This window comes from Cucurbita moschata, unplaced genomic scaffold, assembly GCF_002738365.1.
Source record: "Cucurbita moschata cultivar Rifu unplaced genomic scaffold, Cmos_1.0 Cmo_Scf00030, whole genome shotgun sequence".
Taxonomy (NCBI): domain Eukaryota; kingdom Viridiplantae; phylum Streptophyta; class Magnoliopsida; order Cucurbitales; family Cucurbitaceae; genus Cucurbita; species Cucurbita moschata.
Window position 1 is genome coordinate 1283347 of NW_019268546.1, and position 17985 is coordinate 1301331.

General features: G+C 36.7%; 3 protein-coding genes across 3 annotated transcripts; 1 reads left to right on the forward strand and 2 right to left on the reverse strand.

Annotated features, from left to right (window-relative positions):
• Positions 1–528: 528 nt before the first annotated feature.
• On the reverse strand, positions 529–7936 carry LOC111464490 (sphingoid long-chain bases kinase 2, mitochondrial). The gene is made up of 13 exons (XM_023108711.1): positions 7859–7936; positions 7508–7712; positions 7190–7266; positions 3316–3369; positions 3182–3241; positions 2583–2660; positions 2392–2438; positions 2240–2280; positions 2041–2125; positions 1835–1949; positions 1454–1576; positions 1266–1366; positions 529–921 (listed from the first exon to the last, which is right to left on the reverse strand). The coding sequence occupies exons 2-13, from the start codon at positions 7689–7691 to the stop codon at positions 792–794; spliced, it is 1095 nt and encodes a 364-aa protein (XP_022964479.1). The 5' UTR covers positions 7692–7712; positions 7859–7936; the 3' UTR covers positions 529–791.
• Positions 7937–11838: 3902 nt separating this feature from the next.
• Positions 11839–14107, forward strand: LOC111464170 (heavy metal-associated isoprenylated plant protein 39-like). The gene is made up of 3 exons (XM_023108252.1): positions 11839–12021; positions 12372–12447; positions 13426–14107. Exons 1-3 carry the CDS (start codon positions 12016–12018, stop codon positions 13863–13865), a joined length of 522 nt encoding a protein of 173 aa, XP_022964020.1. The 5' UTR covers positions 11839–12015; the 3' UTR covers positions 13866–14107.
• A 1609-nt stretch (positions 14108–15716) lies between these two features.
• Positions 15717–17901, reverse strand: LOC111464192 (reticulon-like protein B1). The gene is made up of 6 exons (XM_023108281.1): positions 17486–17901; positions 16578–16758; positions 16346–16487; positions 16202–16271; positions 15919–16125; positions 15717–15886 (listed from the first exon to the last, which is right to left on the reverse strand). The coding sequence occupies exons 1-5, from the start codon at positions 17691–17693 to the stop codon at positions 15959–15961; spliced, it is 768 nt and encodes a 255-aa protein (XP_022964049.1). The 5' UTR covers positions 17694–17901; the 3' UTR covers positions 15717–15886; positions 15919–15958.
• Positions 17902–17985: the final 84 nt, after the last annotated feature.

Below are 17985 nucleotides of genomic sequence, written 5' to 3' on the forward strand. Positions count from 1 at the left end.
CTAATAAAATCTTAATTGTTGAATTTTATATCTAAAATTATATGAAATTTAAAAGATACTTAAAAGATATATTAAATACAAAATTTTAAGTCTTTAAACATTTTGGACACTCAATAAACTTTGAACTTTTGAAACTATAAAAGTCTATTCCAACATTTTGAACACTCAATAAATTTTAAAAGTCTATTTGAGAAGTTTGAACAAAAGTCTAATTTAAATCCCAAAATTCAACCACTTATTTTTAAAAAAATATATATATTATAAAAATAAAAAAAAAACCCATAAATAAGTTATACAAATTTACCTTTTATTTAAATTTTGCAAATTTGATCACTAGTAACAAAATAATAATAATAATAAAAATAAAAATAAAATAAAACCTCTAATAGAAAAATAATAAATATCAATAAAAAAAATCAAAATAAATTTTACCCAAAATTAAGTTCGATCCATATAATATTATTAGCGGTAAATAATAGTATCAAAACTCACAACTCCATCTGAAAAAAAAGAAAAGGTCCAAATAAGTTTAGTTTAGGGATAATTGACATATACTCTTCGCTCCGTTAGGAAGAAAGTGTTTGAATTCTCCGAACACGTAGAAATAAAAAATGAAAAAAGAAAACTAAAGGAGAAAAAACATCTAGTCTAAAATGCTGTTGGATATATTACCAAATTAAACTTTTGCTCCAAGGTATATAAACAAAACCAGAAATTGGCGTTAAGGGGAGTGTAGCAAATACCAAAAGCAAAACTGCTACCCACTTTGTCCACTCAAATTTGGCTCATATTCAGCAGATCATTTCAATGGCAGCTGGTAGAATATGGAACTTCCTTGGAAGAAATCCCAAGTGTTCCCCATCAGCTTGAACGTAAATGCTGCCACTGCTCGAAACTTCTTCCACTTCGATCGAACGAACACTGCTTGAAAAAAATGCAACGATAAACTGATGATACTCGAGATTTATTCAATCATGGACGTCGGTCCAGAATTTCAAACCAAGTTCATTATAGTCAACAAAGATTTTAGCAATCATATATAGCTTTGGTTGAGGATGCATCAGAATGCCAGAAATTTTAGCAACATAAAACTTCTCCTAGAGCTTCAGTGCTAGGTGAACAAAACATCTCCAATAAAAGTTTGGATGAAAGTTTTTATAAAGCAAAACTTGACAGAAGTGAACACAACAAATTCTCCATACAATTGAAAATGGAAGATCTATGGAAGAAAATACAGATATATGATGCTTAAAGAGATGACAAACCTTCTTGATGATACGTTTTTCACTGTCAAATGTGTCCCATTGTATATTTTATGTAAATTAAGGATGAAATCGTACCACTTGAAATCCTGAAGTATTACTACCTGCAACAAAAAAACAAAGGACAAGCGATACACGAATCAATGAGACAACGAAGGAAACAGTGAAATCAAATTAACTCCTAATTCTACCTCTAGATTCCCGTTGGAAGGATCAGCGTTCGGTACGATTTTCATTCCACCGCCGAAGTATTTAGCATTTCCAATACACAAGGAAGTTACTTGTGGATACAGCTCCCATTCACCGTTGTCAACCTGTAAGTTATAGCATACAACAGAAATAAAATCAAATCATGATGGTAGCAATGCTCTCTAACATGCTCTACATTTTGAAACCACCTCAGTTGGGGAGGAGAATGAAACACCCTTTATAAGGGGTGGAAACCTCTCCCTAGCAGACGCATTTTAAAAACCTTGGGTGGAAGCCCAAAAGGGAAAACCAAAAAAGGACAATATCTGCTGGTGGTGGGCCTGGGCCATTACAATTATGGACCGTTACAGTTATATGCTGACCTTAATCTTAAAGTCTTTGTTTTTATGTCCTATAAAGCCTTGCAAAGCACCAATAACATAGCATAAGTTTCCAAATCTCTTGTATCTTGCAGCATAAAACCCAGCCTTAGCGCTCCTGCAAAAAGTTCCACGCAATAATAATTAGTTGTCTGGTATCAGCTGAGTTAATCAGTTAGCCTCAACAATACTGTTTCGATTAACCTTACAAATGAATGTCTGCAACATTTGCAAAGTAATGATACTCTCCATTTTCTTTATTGACAACCCCAATATCAATTCGGGACCTCAATCCTGCAGAGAATATCTTACATGAAAGCGATTATTGGGTGAATAAATAGAGCCATTTTAAGTACTTAATCAACAAAAGGCAAAGAGATAGGAATGAAAAAAGTGAAACAAGGGTACCTTTAGCTATACGATCCACGGCTTCAATAGGATTGTTATTCCTAATTAAAAGAATGTTGACCCAGTTTGCTTAACCACATGGAGGAAGTGCTCTAATTTAAAGCAAGCTCTCACATTGTACAAAAACACAATGCAGTAAAACATGCACTTACCAACCAAATGTTCTTGCAAAATCTGAACCAGTGCCCAAGGGTATAAGCTGCAAGGAGACAATAATTAAGTAGTCTGACAATTCAATATCATAAGTTCATGTAAATAATCTGAACCAGTCACAAATGATAAACTAGCAGTTAAGGTAATGGAAATAGACAGGTTAGATTGAAACTACGGAGCAATCTCTTACACCGAGTGCGGTTGATTTATGAACTTCTCCATCATTATTAACAACAGGTTTTCCGTCCCAAAAGAAGCCATTAACCACCTGCCAATCAGAAGCAGATTAATCCCCTCATCCATCAAGACAAACGTATACAATGGATCCAAAATCATAGAACCTTTTACTTAGCCTATAGAATTCTTGCTCATATCTAATGGACAATCCATGAGGCTGCTAGAATCAAAGCCAACTAAAAAGGCTATCGTTATTGCAAACAGATTATGATAACCGATCATTATTAAGTAGTAGGAGAAGAAGACCTCCTCAACAAGCAACACTCAAGGTTAGACATTGCAATTGAAATCTCAAGCTTCCAAAACTAAAGAATAGAACAAATAGTGTCTTCAAAAGGCTGGTTGAGGCCCAAGAGAAACACAAGAAAATACTGGTCATAAACCAATCACATCATTCAACTTAGATGTGCAGGCAGTTTGGCTTGGCTTTCTGGTGGAACCGAAACCAAAAGCAACAAAAGGAATAGGTAATTTAAGAACCGAGTTTGAGCCAGTTAGGCATTGAAGACCAAACTAACAGTAATAATTCTCATGAGATTACACAATTCATACCTCATGAAAAGTTCCGTCTCCTCCTACAGGTATCACAGCATCAGCACCTTCCCGAATTGCCTGAAGCTCATTAAGTCAACAGAAAGGTTGATAGTAACTAATTGAAGTCCTAGAAAGAAAGAATCCATACTAACCTCCCTCGTTATATCGATAGCATGGCAAGGACCTGAGGTCAAAGATTCACAGATCTGTCCACAGTGAAAAAAAACAAAATCAACATATTGATTTAAATATGGCCCAAGTGACTAGTAGATAAGAAAGCAATAATAATACACGTAAATTGTAGGTTATTTAAAAAAGGTAGAGCAATGGAAAAGGTATAAATGGGATATAAAATTTTCAAGGATAATATAAGACTTCCTTTTACTTAACGTGAAACATTCTGGCATTTCATTGATGAGATAAATATAAAAAAAGTGAGTAAAGCAAACCCAAGCCATTCAATGCTACCTTAGGCCAATTGGCACTTATGCATTACCATGAGACTTCCAATTGGCCAAAAGAGAAAATAGGCTGTAGCCATAAAAGAAAGAAAAAAGTTTACACCGAGAGTGATCCTAGAAGGATATATTATCCACAAAGCTATCAAAAGGTCTTCCTTTGTCATTGAGGATTTGATCCGTGTAGACCAGAGCTGCAAAATTGATTGGTTCAATTTTTTTTAATAAGAGATAATTTCACTAATGTTTGAAATTTACAAAAGGAATATGTTATCCATGATGTTTACAAAGATCTTCCAAATTTACAATGAAGGAGGTATAACTATAGGAAGAAAAAGTGTGAAACAATTTACACCAATAAATGATGTGGTAAACAAATTCTCGAAGGGCCCATAAGTTTGTGTCTTCTCAATGAATACTCATTGATTTCTTTGGTTCCATAGATACTAAAAGAAACTTATAATGAGATTTGTCCATAGTAGAGATTTTTCATTCTTGAAGAGGGTATGTTAAGACCATATTCAATAACTCCTTTCACTCCTAGGAAAAATGAGGTGTCATCCAAAGATATTGAGGATCTTTATCCTTGAATTATAAGGATATGTACACTAAGTAAACAAGTAAATGTGCGATTTGTTGTCTTTCTTGCATAAAGGGCACCAAAATAGAGTCACCTAGAGCATTCTTTTTATTTATTTCTTTTTAAGGTTTTCACTTATGCTAATGGATTCATGCACCATTTCCCAAAGGAAAAACTTCATTTTAGGATGATTTCCTTTCCATATTGTCTTTGCTAGTGTGAGGTTTATGGCATCTACCTTTTCCTTTTCCCTCATATACATCATCAAAGATTTTGTGAGACCCCGTCAGCACTAGAACGCCATTTCAATGAGTCTGCTTCTTGGGGCAGCACAATTGGGGCAAGATAAAGACTTAATTCAGCCAATTCCATAGTTTCGCTATCCTTTAGATTCCTACAGAGCTGCAGGTTCTAGAATTTGTTCATATCTTTCCATTTTTCTTTGAATGTGGTCATCTTGCAATGAAGAGACTATATAAAAGAGGATACTGCAAATAGGGTGGTGTTGTCAATACAAGAATCAGTCCAAAAAGATGTATTTCCTCCATCACCCACCCTATGGCAAATGCATGTCCAAAAAGCGTGGTGTTGGACAACTTTCCTCAACCTCACTGAAAACTACCCCCCATCGTCCACCAAAAAACCTAACCAACAACCAAATTCCAATCAACCTCATAATAGAAAGCAAGACCACAAACATTTTTCTAACCCATACAACCCTTGCTTATCATTAAAAAACCACTACAAATGTCAGAAAATATAAAGACAGAGGTAGAAACATACTTCTCGATCCTAAACAAAAGGGGCAAGACGATCAACATTGAGCTCCCCAGTTCTATTTTAATCCATCCTCCTCATGAAGGAGCCACTAGGTAGTTCAAGTGTTTTTTCATCTGACCACGGTTCTATTTTCAATAGATAGCTTCCCACTTTTTGCCAATCCTTTTTATTACAAAGTGAAGAGACCTGCTCCTTTGCTGTGGAATGGAGGCTCATCTTGTCGTCCTAAAAGAGTTTAAGATAGCAGAAATCGTTGAGCAGGGATTGTATGCTTCTTTTATCATGAACAAATCGTTGTGGAAGTATTTCCAAGTAATGATCATCACTGTATCACATAGGATAGGGAGGGGGAGGGGGGAACCTCTATGATGACTATTTTGCCTTTTTGTTGAGGATCCAAAGGTATATTTCTATATCTGCCCCTAGATTCTGCCTTTTGTGATGGTTTTTTAACGGTATGCAAGGGTTGTTAGGGCCAGAGAAAATGTTTATGGTTTTGCTTTCTATTATGATGTTCATTAGGTTTTGGATGTTGATCAGGGTTTTTGGGGAACAACGAAGGATAATCTTCAATGAGGTTGAGGAAAACTATCCATCCTTTTCGTTCTTCATCCACTGGAATAAAAAGTCTCTCAAGACCACCATTTCTATAGAGTAGAGAGATTTAAGCCATAGTGCCTTCTTGTCGGCGAGTTTCTCTATCTAAATGGTTTAGCTATTGGAAAGAGTCATTTCAATGAATGAAAAAAACTGTCTCGGGTGATCTCAGATAACTTTATTCTTGTTCCCCTATATCTTTCATCTAGCTCGATTGAATAGATCTTTCCATCAATGACAGTGTTGCATTTTAGAAGGATAAGAAGTGATGCCATGGGACTTGGTCTGTGAGGGTGGGGGATGAGCTTTTGCAATCTTCCAATGACCACATTCTTTGAACTTTTGGTGTTGACACCTTGCCCAAATTCCAATAATCAACTACTGGATACTCACTAACCAAAAATGTTGTTGGTAAACCTTCACACAATCTTCACACGATCTTCAATCTTCTATGGTTATCAGACTCGCCCAATTTTCACATATTCAACATTTTTCAATTTTGTGTAAGGTTGTTGCAACAAGTTGTCATGCTTGAAAGGCCATTCGATGTCGTGGGTTGCAGTTAGATAAGGTTGCGTTGCTGATTTCTTCAGATAATAAACAAAAACCAACTCTGTTCGCATGGCTCTCATGGTGGACAAGGTAGATTGTAGGGCATCTAGGGGTAAGCACAAAGGTGGAGAGGTTGGGTGATGCAACAACCATTAACATATATGTGGCGCCAAAAAGGACTTCAGTCCTTGCTGAATAAGGATCAAACACTATGGGAATCTTATCTGAAGTCCTTGAAGTGGGTCACAGCAAAATGTCATTAATTAGCCATGATGGAGCAGGTTCCCGTTGTTCTTGGGTGTTCCTCACTGGCACCGAGGAGGGACTGCCGCACTTACATTGGAAAAGAAGATCACTCAAGGGTGCAGGTTGCATTACAAGTTTGTGTGTCGTTGTCGTTTAAACACTGCAATTAACTTAGTCAAGGAAGATGACACTGCAATTAACTTAGCCAAGGAAGATGACCGATGCCGCATGGGTTTGTCGCTGGAGTTGAAGCAGATTCTGCTCGAATTTCACGTAGAGCTTTTAGAAGCAGCAAGCAAATTGATTGATTCTACTTACAATCACATGGTTATTCAATCAAAATGGTGTTGTTGGATAACCTTTGCGTGAGTTGTATGTAAGGAAAGCAATATTCAATCAATACTAAGACTAGATCTCTCAGTCTAAGCCCAAGCAAGCACATGTTCGTGATCCCTTTAAAAAAGTTAACAATATCCTTTTCTAAAATGATGTCAAGGCCCACTCTTCATGACGTTTGAAGGGAGAACAAATTCAATTACTCCAAGAACAGGCCAACAAATAGATAGATAATATGGAAAACAACTCTTGAGTAACAGATATCCAAATTCAAACATGTCGAACTAAACTTCTCTTCTCATAAAAACAGAAAAGTAGCTCTGAACACAGCTCCCAAACATCCCCGAAGTCCACGAATCTAGCATTTCTTTCGCAGAACATTCTTTCTAATAAGCTCCTTATACATTCAACAAGCTAAATAGATTTCAATGGAGATTGTGAAGCTTCCTACAGAGACCAACAGAAAAAGAAACTCACATTATAATGTTCACCAAGGCGAGTGCGTAGATATGGAACGAGCTTCTTCCATTCCTTCAGCGTCTTGCCATTAGCACCTGCATTACTGCTATAACGTGAGCAAATCCATGACTAGAAATCACCCAACAGCACGATAACTTGAAAAGCATTAAATAAATTTGTAAAAAGAACAATCTCAAGAAAATTTCCAATCAACTCAAGGGATTACGGTCTTTAATTCCACAAAATACAACAAACCCCACATCATAAAATCCCCATTCCTCAACCAATTTTATCTTTCCAACAACGAAGCTGAAAACGAAGGGACGAGAAACGAACCGCGAGGATTAACAACGAAAACCAGATCGCGACGACCGGAAGAGGAGAAAGAAGACGACCCACGATGAAAAACTGATCGGTCGGCGTTGAGATCGGGCGCGATGGGTTGCTCGGCCCTAGTGACAAAGGGTTTTGACGCCATGAAAGGTCTGAATGCTAAATGATAGCAAAAGCATTCAACCATCTCCTTAATCGATGAATTTTTCTGCTCCGATTGATTAGGAAAGTGTATACAATATGAATTCAAGAGTAATAATAAGAAGACAAGATAGAAAATAGCATTGAGGGGATGACAAAGCTTCACATCAACACCAACGCCATTGCTTCAGAAAAAGATTCTCGAGAGCTTACCTAAGATTTGGTTACGGCAATTCACTCCCATTTGATCGCTCTTTCATCCAAAACAATCTTAAAAAACTTTGTTCATTTGGATAACGTCTGATTTTGGTTGGTTAGAAGAAAAAATCACTACAATTAAATTTTTAAATCTTCAAAAAAAAATGCACTAACTATGTTTAAATTATAAATCTTTTTCTTATAAGGAGAACGATGAACAACAACCATGGCGAGAATGAGTCGACTAAGAGATAAATTTAATTTATTTATAAATAGACTCGATTTTATTTTTTTTTCTTTAATAAAATCTAGATTCGACGTTTGATGATCTTAGTATTCTCTTCAACATGGTTAAGTTTGTACTGCTCGCAAATCAATGCAAAGTCCTCTAGCCTCCTGATTTGTAAAATTTTGTAAGAGACTATCAAATAAATATTTATGTGATCTTAAGAACAACATTTCCACATGAAGAAACAAGAATATTTGCCGAGACACCAAAGCGAGTATTTCACATGTGAATGAAAAATGAGAGATATTGAAAAACGAAAAGCTTTATCTAATTTGTGTCCATGAAAAAAGTTTCATTGAACTGCGGGGACGGAAGGAGCAGAGAGAAATTTTTCTTCATTAGCCTTTCTCTGTCCCAGACCTTGACCATGCCAAATCTCTGCTCTGCCTCAACTAACTGAAATTAGAGCTCAAAATTTAGTTATACGACTGTCCAATAATATTAAAATTTAAGATTTTAGAAATTATGTTAATCTTATATTAAAATATTTTTGAATGTATAATAGTGTTTAGATTTTTTTAAGTAGAAATTATATTGAAAAATATAAATTATCCATTAAAAATATTTAAAACTTATGAAAAATTTGTGGCGAAAAAGACATCATCATACTAAGGAATTTCCGTAGAACTCCTTTACTTTATCAAGGTAAAATTTCCGTAGAACTCTTAAGTCAAATATCATTCGTGTGATGAAATCAAAACTTAAAAATTTGACAGAGTAAATGAAATAAACAAAGAACTCAGCATGATTATTGATTAAATTTATGTAAGTTTCGATTATACATTAACCATTAGAAAACATTCAACGACACACAAATCTTTCGACTTTCTTTTCTTCCTTTAGGTCCTTTCAAGAATTGGATAGCGGATAGCAGATAGCGGTAGCTAGGTCGGTTTACACATAAAGTCCCTACCAAAAGTTGTTGTCCTAAAAGGATAGGGTGATGTGTATCAATCTCACAAGGTAAAGAACAAGACATTACAAGATTTTGGAATTGAGATTGAATTTTGGGAGAGACTAAAAAAATATATGATTTGGGTATCATATTTTGTTCGATTCATACCCTAATTTTCACACACAACTATTCTACTAGATGCGTAAATCAAAAGAAGCTATGGAAGTCATTCTGGGACACTTTTGTCAATTCTAGAAAATAGCGTGACTCATATTGGAATGTTCTCGTTTATGCCTGAACACTATTTTGACTCAACTCAATTGTTGGTGTCGTAAATTTTTTTAAACAAATGTTATTAAATAGACCAGATTAGATCAGGTTGATTAGGTTGTTAAGTCATTTATACAAATATTTTATTTTTAATAAAAGTAAAATCTAAAAAAAATAAAAATAAATAAACTTGTTCAATTAGATAATTTATTATTTTGAGTAGAAGAGAGAAATAATCCATTTATATTATAAAAAAACGAAAATGATAGGTTTTAATTCGAAAGAGGTTTCTAGGCTAGAATGTTTGGTTCCCCATTCCAACCGATATGAGATCTCACAATCCACCCCCTTCGGGATCCAGTGTTCTTGCTGGCTTCCGTTCTTCCACCGCTAGCAGATATTATCCTCTTTGAGCTTTCTCTTCCGAATTTTTCTTCTAACTTTTAAAATGTGTCTGTTAAGGAAAAGTTTCTGTATATTGATAGAGAATGTTGTATTTCTTTCTCTATGGATGTCCGATCTAAAAACACACGTACATATACTCTCTCCAATTTGTCCTACGTGGCAAATTTCATGTCTGTTAAGGAAAAGTTTCTGTATATTGATAGAGAATGTTGTATTTTTTCTCTATGGATGTCCGATCTAAAAACACACGTACATATACTCTCTCCAATTTGTCCTACGTGGCAAATTTCAACCTCCCATGGTTATTTTACAGAAAGCAAAATAGTTAATAACATTTACCATTGTTTTTTCTTGTTATGGAAAATGACGTCATTTTCCTAATCAGCATACAAAGTTTTTTACCAAAAAAAATAAAAAAGAAACAAATAATAAATTATTGTACAAGCCAATGACGTGGAGCCGAGTACAGGACGACGCAAAATCAGGATTACTGATTTTATCAACAAACCACCGTGTGATGTTGACACGTCACTTGATTCAGTGGTCGACGTGGCGACCATATATGGTGGGCCCTGTCCAAACCGTGGATTGGATTTTTGACGGTGGGCTCCCTCCCACAAATTCAAATTTATCATATATAAAATTTTAATTTATCTATAATAAATTTATTAATTTAAAAATTTTAATGATATTAAATTTGTAATTTAATATTTTTTTGGTATTATAATTAATATGACCAAAAATTGACTGCTAATCTTAAGCCCACCACCACTCTAAGTCTGACTGATGTGTAACGCGCCGCCGACTCTCGGTGGTTTTCTTCAACATTGTCTAAAAGTGTGTATAAGAACAAATGTTTGGAAAGAGGATTAGAAGAGAAAGAGGCGCGTGGTTCCCAATCTCCGTTGCTTGCGGCTTTGAGTGAAAATGACTGTGTTAGGAAAGAACAAGCGTTGAGGGATGTTGGGACAGAGCATGAACGTTTTAAATGAGAAATGAGATTTTCCAGGAGATGTTTTTTAATTTGTTTCTATCTGTATATTTAATAATATAAACTTTATAGTTACCCTCTATATCAATAAAATATAATTTTTTTTCTTCCGATAACTCAATAACTTCATAGTTAAATATGTTTTATATAATAGAATCTAGACAAAATATATTGAAAAAAAAGTAGCATGTGGGAGTATTGTAAGAAATATTCAGTCTGTGACCCACTGTTGAGGTTAAATACAAACACATAAAATTTCATGAATGAGACCTATCATATCAGTCTATTTTCTTATGGCAACTATTCTAACAAGCAATTGGATGTATACTTTAATTTTCCTACACACAGCTCGTACGTGTGAGTATGGACCTACTATTCGGTTGACACACCTCCTGGGCCCCTTTCTGGTTGGGCGAGCATTCTCTAGTAGCTATTGATGTTGGACACCCGTTAGGAATAGCGACCATCACGACAGCATTATGATTAGCATAGGCGTTTGTACTATCGTGAAGGATAAGGGGTATCCCCCAATGCATGAGCACACAATAATGCATGAAGTCCCACCCCCGAGGTCTATGGAGTGTTAGATGAACACACAATGATATGATATTGTCCATTACAATTCTCCCATCGAACAAAGTATACTATAGAGCCTCCCCCAAGGTCTATGGAGTGTTAGATGAACACGACTCTGCATAATGGTATGATATTGTTCACTTTGAGCATAAAATCCCCCTCATGATCATTCTCTAAATTAGCGGAAGTGGGACCTTCATCATCTAACATGGAGCATTCAAACAACCTCTACTTAATCGAGACTCGACGTCTTCTCCACCGCCTCGAATAAAGCACACCCTTTGTTTGAGATATGAAATTAGTGGAATAACCGAAAGCATAAAAAGGAAGAAGATCCGGAATACCAAGGGAGAGTAGGACCAAGGATCAGGCATGGAAGAGGAGAAGAAGGAGAAAAGGCGGCGCGTGAGTGTGACGCAAAAGAAAACCCCAAATGTACGTCAACAAAACAAAACAAATGTGCAGAGGTGTCGGTCGAGGTTAAGCAATGCATTGGGTTAGAAATGAGGACAGAGTGGCTAGGTCTGAGTCTATAGATCACCTTCAAATCTCCACCATCTCATCTCTCTCACCTTTATTAAAAAAAAAACAGCTCCCTTTTCTCTCTCCCCAATTCTGCCCATCTCTTGTTTGGACTCTCAAAGTTTTCAACTATTTCCCCCTCACTTTCTTTTATCTATGGTACCACGGCTGCCCAAACACACACCCTCACTCTCTCCATCTCTCAGTAACGCCATACCCCAGCTATGAAGGTCTCTGCTTCTTCTTCTTCTTCTTCTTCTTCTTCTTCAAAAATGGTGTTTCTTTTGTGCTTTTTTCAACAATCTAAGACATGGGTTTTAGAGCTTGGATTCATTCATCAGGATTCCAGAAGAAAAAATCTCAACTTTCTCGACAAATGTGTTAATTCTGATGATTCTGTCTCTGTTTTTTTAATGTTTTTTTTTTTTTTTTTTTTATATTCTGATTATGTTTTTCTGATGGGTTTTTCTTTTTGTTTAAAGGGTTTTTTTTTGTTTCCCCCATTTTTTAATTGATTTGTGATGTGGACCCTTTTAAGTATAGATCTCAGGTTTTGGTCTGTGATTTCTGGGTTTTGCAGAAGGTCATATTGAAGTTGGATTTACATGATGACAGGGCCAAGCAGAAGGCTTTGAAGACAGTCTCTTCACTTTCAGGTGTTTTTTTTTTGGGATTGTTTTCTTAGCTTTGAATTGAAGCTAATTTTGAATTTTTGCCCGTTTGAGTATTTTATTGATATGACTAACTTAGAGTATGATTCTGATACTAATTAGAAAGTACAGGCCTCTACCATAGTATGATATTGTCCACTTTGAACAATAAATTCTCGTGGCTTTGTTTTGAGCTTACTAAAAAAGCTTTAGACCATTAAAGTTATTCTTTACTTGTAAACTCACGATCATTCCTTAAATTTGTCAACGTGGGACTCCCTTCTAACAATCCTCCCCTCGAACAAAGTACACTATAGTGTCTCCCTTGAGACCTATGGAGCTCTCGAACAACCTCCCCTTAATCGAGCCTCGACTCCTAAAGTACACTGTAGAGCCTCCCCTGAGACCTATGGAGCCCTTGAACAACCTCCCCTTAATCGAGGCTCGACTCCTAAAGTACACTATAGAGCCTCCCTTGAGACCTATGGAGCCCTCGAACAACCTCCTCTTAATTGAGGCTCGACTCCTGAAGTACACTATAGAGCCTCCCTTGAGACCTACGAAGCCCTCAAACAACCTCCCCTTAATCGAGGCTCGACTCCTTCTCTGGAGTCCTCGAACAAAGTACACCCTTTGTTCGACACTCGTCACTTTTGACTACACCTACTAGACCGACAACTTCTTTTTTCAACATTTGAGGATTCTATTGACATGACTAAATTAAAAACATAACTCTAATACCATGTTAGAAACCACGAACTTACACAATAGTATGATATTGTCCACTTCGAGCAATAAACTCTCATGGTTTTGCTTATAGCTCCCCCCAAAAGGCCTCATACCAACGAAGATATATTCCTTACCTATAAACCCATGATCCTTCGTTCCCTAAATTAGCCAACTTGGGACTCCCTCCCGACAATTCTCGACCAAAAATTTATGAACTCAAATTTTCATTAGAATTGTTATTGGATGGGTTTTCAGGGATTGATTTAATAGCCATGGACATGAAGGAGAGGAAGCTAACAGTCATTGGGACAGTGGATCCAGTGAGTGTAGTAAGCAAACTAAGGAAACATTGGGCAACGGAGATAATCTCAGTAGGGCCAGCAGTGGAGCCCAAGAAGGAAGAGCCAAAGAAAGACGAACCCAACAAAGAAGAAGAGGGCAAGAAGGAGGAGGCAAACAAAGAAGGAGAGCCCAAAAAGGAGGAGCCAAAGAAGGAAGAGGAGGCGAAGAAAGAGGGTGAAAAGAAGGAAGAAGGGAAGCAAGAACAGGTGCAGCTGGTTGGGACAGTGGCATTGCCACTGCCTGATCCAGTGATGGAAATGGTGAAGGCTTATAAGGCATATAACCCTCACATGAACACTTACTATCAGGTCCATAGCATTGAAGAGAACCCAAATGCTTGTGTTATTTGTTGAGTGCTACAATGTCAATGGAGCCTTTCTAAGCCAAGGCATTTTTTGAATACTATGTCAATGGAGCCTTAATACCCCTTTCAACCTAAACCTAAAGCTCTCCCTTGTACATAAGAGAACACAAAGATCATGCCTTTTTGTTCTTTTGTTTACCCAATATTTTAGTTTATTGTGTAGAAATATTCAATAAATTTTGTTTATCTTCGATTGCAAATTTGTAATCCATGTCTTAATCTTCGATTAAATCATGATTTTGTTTAGGTTTTAAGAAAATTTCTTGTTTATGTTGTTATAATCTCAAATTTCTCGATTATATCACGTAGGGTTCTACGACAAAGAAACACTCCGTTTTTTCTTTTGGATTGGTGGATATCATAATTAAGGTAAAGATGCATAGAAAACTTTGATGACTTGCCCTAATTATTGGTTGTTGTGATGGAGTTTTGGTTGATGATGTTTGTTTGAATACATTTTTGTGGGGTTTGTTTGGAGTTAATGGAGGCCTTTGTTTGGAGTTAATGGAGGCCTCTTTGTTGTGTGTGTGTGATGAGCTTGGGATTCAATAATAAAGGTCGGGTAAGGGTAATCATTGTCTGTCAAAGTCGTTCTACCGAAAATCTATATAACTCTTCTATTGACTTTGGGCGATTTGAATCATTTGTTTGATTTTTTGAACTATTTCATTCGGAGCTTGAACCAATCTTAGCCCCGGTTGTTTGCCAACTTCCTCCCAAAAGATGAGACCAACACCTTCGAGTACATAATGTTTCAAAATGTGTCATTTGTATTATAGCTCGGTAGTTATTATTGTAGGCAAACTCTATGAGAGTAAGTGCTCATCCTAGCTACCTGAAAATTTCATGACACGTGCCCTTAGTATGTCTCCTAAGATATAATTCAATTACTCAGTTTGTTCACTCGTTTAAGGGTGAAAAGTTGTACTAAACTTCAGTTGGGAATGAGAAGAAGAGATGAGGGCATTGTTCCCCAAACTATTTCAGAGATGGAAACTTTTGGGGACGAACATTCTTAAGGGAAATTAATTCGTAAAATCCAAAATAAAATAAAAGGCAAAACTTTGAACTCTCGACATCAGGGTAACTCTTAAACTCTTAAAGCTATAAAACCTACACACTAACCAAGACAGTTACCGGCTCTTAACCCCATGGTGAAATTTAAACGTTCAAAATAGTTCAAGTTACCGACCTTAAGTGTACCATAATAGTGGAAAGGAGTCACATGTGTCATGGATTTCGTAGGTAGCTACCTTACCAAACGATTCAAATAGCACCCTTTGAAGCATTGTATGGACAATAGCCTTATCAGGCCAAAATTGGTACAAGCTATTAAAATAGCGGTTTAAAGATTAAGCAAATGATTCAAATCACTAGAGCTAGAGCTAGCAAAGGTGTTATGAAAATTCATAACGAAATGACCACGAGTTCATACGTTTTTCAATCATTCTAAACGTTCAAGAAAGCATTCATCTAATCCAAACAACATAAAGACTAAACAACTAAAAGTCCGCTGCACTAGACTCATCGGCTTTCCTAGTCGCCCTGTTGTGGTGTTCTCAACTCAACCTTGTCGTGTCCTACACGCCTACTAGACTTCTAATCTTTTTTTCCGGTGTGTAATCCACTACCCCTTTTCATGGTTACCACATCTATATCATACACTTTTTTTCGTTACGCATTCCCCATCGAGAACAAGAATCGATTGAGTGACTCAAAAGCCCAGATCAGTTCTTCTAATTCCACGTAAACGTGACGATCCTAACAAATTCCACGTAAGGAAAGCGCGATCAAATATCACTGAATCAACAAGCGTCAACCGTGCATACTAGTCCTACAGTTACACGATCAAACCGAACCCATCATTCATAATTTCCACACATAAAAGTACATCATTGTTCACCATATAATACGTACACCCACATAAAAACCAAGAGAAAAACAACAGCTGCTTTAAACTTCAAATCAAAACATTTACACAACATGAGCCACCAAAGAGGCCTTCTTTCACTTAACTTACTCAACAATCAAACCACTCAAACCCATCCACCATCCTACAAATTTCAGTACCATTTCTTCCTTTCATTCCTTCTTCTCTCTAAATACCCCTTTAGGAAGTTTACTCACAACTTTCTCGTTAAAAACCGCGTACCTCTTTTTACTCTCGACCATGATCCTTTGTGCAGATGTATCGATCTTACCCTTGTACTTCTCGTAAACGACCGGTACCGTGTGCAGCAATACGACCGCTGTTCAAAAAGACCAACATTGTGAGAAAAGTTCGAAACAGCACGAGTTTCGTACGGAGTATCGTTAAATTATTACCGATGTAGAACAAGGTCAAAAAATTGCACCAACTTCCTATAACTGATAGAATCCACAAGCCAGCAACTACCTAACATTGTGAGAAACCAAAAACATTGTTAAGTATCTATTATTAGTACACCACAAGTTCATAAATGTACTTACAGCTAGAAACTTCTTCACGTCTCTCCCCGATGCTATGTCGCCCAACATTGCAATGGCCCGGTTGATCATGGTCCTTGCTGCAGAGGCAACCTGCAGGAACGGCTCGTCTTTGATACGAACTTCGGGAAGATGAGGCGGGCTCCTGTAAAGGTGTCGAAGTTTTCGTCGAAATTTTGCATTAAAAAGTAAGAGTTCAAGAATGTAACACATAGTTTGAGGTAATGAAGGTTACTTGTAGATAAAAATGTGAGCGTTGGACCAAAGGAATAAGAGAGCAACAACCAAGATCAAGGCGTAACATATCAATGGGAGAAGATGATACTCGAGGACTTCAAAGAACGCCCAAATTGCGGTGGCTCCACCGAGAATCCCGGCAGAGATCTTCTTGTTCTTCCATAACAACACGTCCGCAGCTACACAAATTACCAACTCATCAATAATGTCGTCTATGTCAATATGCACAACTTCATTTCTCTTATACCCCTCAACAATTAACTATTTACAATTGGAGATAAAAATGAAACTTCGATTGAATTTTTTTTAAAAATGCTTACAATTGGAGTTAAGGATGGTCAACTCAAGACACTCGATCTAGAAGAAAAAAATAGAGAAGACACAAGGAGAAATATACGTGGTAACAGCGGAATTCAAAACTCCACAATGACCAAGAGTTTATATATCGATGACTTCACGTATGTTACCGATAACCCATCTTGGAATTACGACAAAAAATTTATATATTGATGACTTTACGTACGTTATCCATAAGCCACCTCGAAGTTATGGCTAAAAATTTATATATTTATGACATCAAGTATGCTACCGATAACCCATCTTAGAAACTCCACGATGCCTAAGAATTCATATATTGATAACTTCAAGTATGTACCGATAACCCGTCTTAGAAATAAGATGGGAACTGATTTCCACTTCCTTAAATTACTTAAGGATTAAGTTTCTTATAACTCTCTTGACTAAAATAAACTCCTATGAAAAATAGAGTTCAATTTTACACATAAATAAATTCATGATTTTTTCTTTTTTTTAAAAAAATTAAAATAAAACAGAATAATTTTAAGATTTATACAAAAAAAAAAAAAAGGTATTTTAATGGGAAAATTAAAAACAGAGGATGCGTACGCTTTCCGCCGCCGAGAACACGATGAACAGGCTGCTCGCTGTCGACCATTTTAGACCCCTGAGCCTCCTCCACAGGCGGAGAGGGAGGAGAATCGGCAATTTTCCCGGCATCCGAATTGTGAGACGGCGGCGAAGAAAGGGGTTCAGTTTGGTCGGCGACTTCCACCGCCATGGGTTCTGATTGTTTGGTGTCCAAGTGGTGTGCCATACCTATTTTGAAGACAATGAAAGGAAAATATGGAAAGATAAAAGAAAAGAGAGGGTGATAAATGGTGGGGGATTTGTGAAAGAGGTGGCGTTTTGATGGTAAGGATTGTTCAGGTACGTGGCTGCGGAAGTGTGTAAAATCACGACGGCTGTTTCCGCCGGAGACATCCACGTGGCGGCACACTTCTGAGGACACCTCGGATTTTGGATCCATTTTGTTTCATCCAACCCCATCAATTTCTTGTATTCTAAAGCTTAAAAAGTACTTCTACTTTTTAATCAAATATTTACTT

Coding starts and splice junctions, on each gene's coding strand:
- LOC111464490 (XM_023108711.1), bottom strand. CDS start 7,691: ATGGTTGAATGCTTTTGCTATCATTTAGCATTCAGACCTTTCATGGCG. Junction 1,950..2,040: donor AATGTTGCAGACATTCATTT/GTAAGGTTAATC, acceptor AACTTTTTGCAG/GAGCGCTAAGGCTGGGTTTT. Junction 922..1,265: donor AAAAACGTATCATCAAGAAG/GTTTGTCATCTC, acceptor TTTTTCAAGCAG/TGTTCGTTCGATCGAAGTGG.
- LOC111464170 (XM_023108252.1), top strand. Junction 12,448..13,425: donor GACAGTCTCTTCACTTTCAG/GTGTTTTTTTTT, acceptor ATGGGTTTTCAG/GGATTGATTTAATAGCCATG.
- LOC111464192 (XM_023108281.1), bottom strand. CDS start 17,693: ATGGCACACCACTTGGACACCAAACAATCAGAACCCATGGCGGTGGAA. Junction 16,488..16,577: donor GCTCACATTTTTATCTACAA/GTAACCTTCATT, acceptor ACACCTTTACAG/GAGCCCGCCTCATCTTCCCG. Junction 16,272..16,345: donor ACGTGAAGAAGTTTCTAGCT/GTAAGTACATTT, acceptor TCACAATGTTAG/GTAGTTGCTGGCTTGTGGAT.